We start from the raw sequence: 6,000 nt of genomic DNA on the forward strand, positions 1-6,000 counted from the left end.
ATAAGCTAAGGAACACACGAACGTCTTCTAATTTGAATCACTCTAAAATTCGTCTGTTTGATCACGTTTTGCTCCAGAGGAAGTCAAATGTCCTATGGTGAAAATATAAAGCAAAGTATCAAAATTATACCAAAATAATTACTAAATTATACTAAGAATAGGGTGAAATATCTAATATAATATTGACTCATCAATTATCTAAGAGGTACAACTTGAAAAATAGACGGTTCGGACCATTAAATTTGATGTAGTGCAGGCCCCATAACTAATCCTCATTTTTATAAAGAGTGTGCTATCTCCGCATCCATTTCTACTTCTCACACTATATAATATTATATAAGCGATATTTTGGATGCGGTTCCTAATCCTTAACATTATTTGATTAAAACCTTAATAGTATTCAAAGTTTGATCAATGTCCTTTGACTTTGTACACCTCATTATATTACTATTAATATTTATATTTTTATAGTTTTGACATTAATTGTTTGATATTTTATGAGATTTATAATCCTATAAATTTAAAATCCCTCATTATAATACTATTAGAAACGGTTACAATAAAAAAATACAAACATTTTGATTGAATAAATGGATAAAAATTATGTAAAAATAAGAAATAATAAATGGCAAAAGAATGTATCCATAGTGTTAAAAAAATTGGTACATTTTACAAAAAAATTGGTACATTTCACATATAACAAAGTGGTACATTATAAATAAATTAGAGTACAGATAAAAGATTAAAAATTATGAGTACAAATGAATTTTAAAAAAATATAAGCGCTAAAAGAAATTAATACATGGGTACAAATAAAACTAAAAAGAAAATACTACAATTTTTTTTTTTTAAATGTTGCAAATTAAAAGTGGGTACAAACTAAAAATATAAATATATGATACAAAGTTTAGGCTTAAAACCTAAATATACCATATGTAATTTTTCTATCATTGATTAAATATACAATGTTACGTGACGGTATACACATGGGTACAAACATAAATAAAACTTTAAAAAAGATGGGCACAAAAAGAAACTAATATATGGGTACAAATTAAAAATGAAAAGAAAATTGGTACAAATTAAAAAATATTTGCAAATTAAAAATAGGTACAAATATAAATATACTAATTGTAATATTTTTAACACTAAAGGAATATATTTAAAAATAAAAAATATTTTATTATTCAAATAAGTAATGATGTTATTAATACTTATAATTATTATTTTGATGAGTTGTATCGTGTTAAATCTGTCATCCTAATGGATTATTAACAGATGATTCGATAACGGTTCGTGCAAGAAATTATTAAACCTAATACTCCTTCCTTAATTTACACGTTACATGACGATAGATATAAAACGAGAAGCATATATTCAACTAAAACACGAGAAAATCTTGTAATGAGTCATCTTGACGAGCATTCGTATAAGGAACCTCAACTAAATTAACGCTGATCTCATCTAATTGAAGAAGAACCCTATATGTTTATTATGCATGGACTGTAAAGAGAGAGATCAAGTTGCAAGTCGTGAGTCAAAAAACTGTGGCAGGGGACACTAGTGAGAGCGACAGGAGGCGTACACGAGACCCGAGAAGAGGAAGGAGGAAGAAGAAAGGCATGCAGAGCCAATTATTGCATCCCACGCTGCCCGACACCCATCATACTGTCGGTCCTCTTCTTCCTCCTATTTTATTCTCTCCCCTATTCGACGGTTCATTAACCCCGGGCTACATGTTCCTTTCCCCCTTTTCTACTTACACTATCTAAAATCAAAATGACAAAAAGTATAAGAAGATTATAATCACACAGCTGAAATTACTTCTTTCATATCTTTTTAATTTTTTTAATATTTTTTATTAAGTGTTATTGATGTGAAAAGAATATTAAAAAAATAAAAAAAGTGTGAGGGAAATAGTTTTAGATGTGTGAATATAATCTCTCACAGGTATATTGTAAATAAATAATATCAATAGTGATTTTTAGAGTAAAAATGTTCTTTTTCGTTAACATAAACAGTACAGGAAATGTTTCATTAAAACTTTTTTTTTTTGAGATTAACATGGCCCTTCATAATTCATAATTTGATATTTAAATTAGAGTAGTACTAAGTAAATTAAATTTACAAACTAATTGATGTGTCATTAATAAAAACGAATTCCCTTAGCATTTCCTTAAATTAAAACTTGAATTGAGTAAATAATCAATTCGCGATTAGAAACATAAAGCTAAGTTTCGTGTTGTAAACTAAAATAATAAATCGTTTTACAAACAGATTCCAAATTGAAGAAATATAAATACAAATAAGATTCTCAAGGCTAAAATAGGCTTAATGTCTAAATTAATTTAAAAATAATATTTGGCTACTCAAAACATGAGTAGGAGCTCTTATTCAAAAAGTTTTATTTTTAATTATAGAACTTCATATTTATGATTAGAAACTTTCACATTATAAAACATTTTATAAAGGTCATATATGCAAAAAAAAAAAAATCAATTAAAACTAAGGTTATTTAGTTATCAAACTGTATTAGGACAGATGGACATAGATAATAAAAGTATTATAAATTGTCTATATGCTTGCTACAGTTTGATTGACTTACCGACTTTATTTTTAATTCATTTTTTGTAGAGACAATTTTTATAGAGGATTTATAATTTAACGGTTCTGATTATAAACACAAAATTTTGAGTCTAACAAGAAAAATTTTAGATGATAATTACTACTCACCTTAAGTTGCCAAACATTATTCGTATTCAAACTAATATAAATTGTGGTAAAACATTCAAACAATGTAACTACATTAATGTTGTTTCAATACAAACCGTTCAATTAAAAGTCTATGTTGTTTTATATACAAGAAAAATGCTAAGAAAACTCTCTTAAAGTAAGACTGTTTTATGGATTATCTGTCATTTCATATTATTGACACAATCTTATAATAATAACATGAAAATTGTGTTAAAAACATGAAGTTATAAATAGAAAAATGGATTTGAAAGAATGTCTTAGCATTTATCTAAACACAAAACTAATTAAGTGGTAACTAAAGGAAAATGGATTTGAGGGTTGATCATTTAAATAGAGTTTTAACGAAACATTCCTGGTATTGTTCAATTTAACGAAAAATGATATTTTTACTCTAAAAAGTCACTTCTGATACTATTCACTTACAACACATTTTTATTTATTTTTATTAAAACTTGAAGTTTTCAAATCATTTTCATTATTTTTCCTTAAAAAAAATAGTAGCATACAAGTTAATATATAGTTACAGATTGAAGAAGATAAAGTAATACTGAAAGTTCTTGAGTTTTGTTTTAATTTTTTTATTACGAAAGGTTTGAACAAAAAAAACAATCATTGCAATTCATTTCTTGCACAAACTGCTCATGTTTTAAACTGCAAACAGAGTGTAATGAAGATGAAAAAAAATTTCTACAATATTTTGTATCGTTTCAAGGAATGCCGTTCTCAACGGAGAATCTCAGTGAGATATAGATGGGAGATATTGCCAAACTTTTAAAAATATGTCTTGTGATCGGGGAAGAACTCGGTCCGATTCCGACTGAACCAAGTTGGTGACATGAAACAAGGTTGAGTGGAGACGCCAACCCTACCTGATACGCCAGCTTCCCTCCCAAGACACACCACCGAAAATATTATCACTGTCCCATCATTATCACCAGCACCTTCCTCAATCCCATCACACCTGACCACGTCACCAGCCCCGTACAACTTCAATAAATATTAGCTCCCCAATAAAATTGGCTCTCGAGGCAAAAAGCTCTCTAACTTGAACAAGGATGGTCTGCCCTTTTACTTTTTATGTTCTTTCGTACATTTTTGTTTGTATGGTCACGGTTAAACCACGTTAATATTTTATATTATTATTTATTTTTATTTTATTATTTTTATAAAAAAATATAAAATATTGACGTAATTTAATCGTGATCACATAAAAAAAAGTACAAGAGGGCACCGAAAATAGAAGGCAGACATTTCTTGTCCCTCTAACTTCGTTATGATTAGATATACTTATGCAGTTTTACCGTTGTTTTTACAAAGAGTTTGCACGAATCCGTGTTTCTAGTTACAAATGAATAATCCTTCCGGCCACAAGACACGCAAATATCAACCGCACAGTAAAGTTAATTAAAGATAAATACGAAAAAATAAGTTAAATCCACTTAAATTACTAAATAAAATTAATTAGGAGGTGGTAGTTCAGCCCACGTGTCACTCGCGCCACCTTCCTCACTCTCGATAAAACCCTCTCACTTCTTCTAGTGCTTTCTCCCCACTCTCTTTGGCCTGCTCAAATAATATCCATTTCCTTACTCCAAAACGACAACACTAACGATGCCGTTTGACTCTGCCGACGCGCAAATGCGACAGTCGGCGACGACGAGAGTCCAGCACAGTCTGGGTCACCCACCGCCGCAGCAGACCGAGCCACTTCACTGCCCCCGTTGCGATTCCGACAACACCAAGTTCTGCTACTACAACAATTATAACCTCGCCCAGCCACGCCACTTCTGCAAGTCCTGCCGCCGCTACTGGACCCACGGTGGCACCCTCCGAAATGTCCCCGTCGGCGGGGGCTCCCGCAAGAACACCAAGCGTTCTCGCCCGTCCTGCTCTTCCTCCTCGGGCTCGCCTTCCTCCTCTTCACTGACCCAGGAGGTCAGCTCCGTCGCTCCCACAAAACCCATTTCCTTTCCAGTGGAACCGAAGCTGGAGACGGCGTTGGATCACGACAAACTAATGGACCTGAACGAAAGCGCTGTCGGGAACGGCGGCTTCACTTCTATGTTGAGTTCTCAGGGCCCACCTGCACCTGGGTTCTTGGCCCTTGGCGGGTTTGGGTATGGATTCGGGTACGGGTTGGGACTCGGGCAAGGGTTGGACGAAGTGGGTACTTTCGGCTACGGCGGCGGCAGAGGCGTCCTCGCTTTTCCCGAGGAAGGTGACTTTGCAAATATTAACCACAACAACAGTGGAGCTGTTTCTGGGGGTTCTGTCGGGTGCAACACGTGGCAGATTATGACTGGTGGTGATGGAGGGATGGCCGAGAACAACGGGGATTGCTTTACCTGGCCGGAGCTTGAGATTTCCAAGTAACAAAGTTACTATTTTAACCCACATCCCGGAAGAAAAAGAGAGGAGGATTAAATTTCCTATATTTTTTCTTTTCTTTTCTGGGTTTTTGGTTAGTTGTTCTGATCATCTCGTTTTGTTTTCTGGGTCGGATTCTATGGTGGGTTTGTGGTATATAGATATATCGCTATAGGTTACAAAAGTTAGTTGCTTTCGGTGGCTCTATGTTGTCTGATTTAGGGTTTAGTTTTTCTTGGGTCTGTAAATGTTCTGTCTTTGGACAGAAACGCTGCAAAAAAACACGGACAAAGACGACTGCTTTTTCGGTAAAACTGCATTTACTTTTCCATGCAATTTCATCTTCTTGGTTAATTTGAGATTTCCAGCTGACTAGCAATATGTTGTCGATACTCGCTCGTTGTATTGTTGATATATATGATCGATATTTTTGGTTATGTTAGGCAGGTTTTTGTTTGTGAGATCATTTTTTATTCCTTGGATCCGAAATCTGTCTACAAAACAGTGTAAATAGGGCATGATGAATAATCGAGTCCCACGTTGTCAAATTTGGTGGAAGGAAATTAATTATTAATCAAGGGAAACCTGGAAACCAGACATGAACTGACAATTGGACAACTACAAGTTAAAAGAGTAATGCTATAGAGATTAAATTTGGAGATAAAATTTTGAAAATTAAATGACATAAAAGTTGACAATTGATTTATTACTTTATAGTTGATAAACATGTTTATTCTTGTTGGTGATACATTATTTAAATTTTAAATTTAGTCTTCTTAATATTACAACAAATTAAATTAATAGGGTTTATTACAAGAGAATTCAGACACTCAACCTACCTCGGTGTAGTTTAAGGTTTTTATACTTCAAAGATTTATC

At 32.9% G+C, this 6,000-nt stretch overlaps 1 protein-coding gene across 1 annotated transcript; it reads left to right on the plus strand.

The window, feature by feature from the left end:
• Nucleotides 1-4,189: 4,189 nt before the first annotated feature.
• LOC103440466 (dof zinc finger protein DOF1.6-like) lies at nt 4,190-5,435 on the plus strand. The gene has a single exon (XM_008379157.4). The coding sequence runs from the start codon at nt 4,366-4,368 to the stop codon at nt 5,125-5,127; it is 762 nt and encodes a 253-aa protein (XP_008377379.3). The 5' UTR covers nt 4,190-4,365; the 3' UTR covers nt 5,128-5,435.
• Nucleotides 5,436-6,000: the final 565 nt, after the last annotated feature.

This window comes from Malus domestica, chromosome 08 (assembly GCF_042453785.1).
Source record: "Malus domestica chromosome 08, GDT2T_hap1".
Classification (NCBI taxonomy): domain Eukaryota; kingdom Viridiplantae; phylum Streptophyta; class Magnoliopsida; order Rosales; family Rosaceae; genus Malus; species Malus domestica.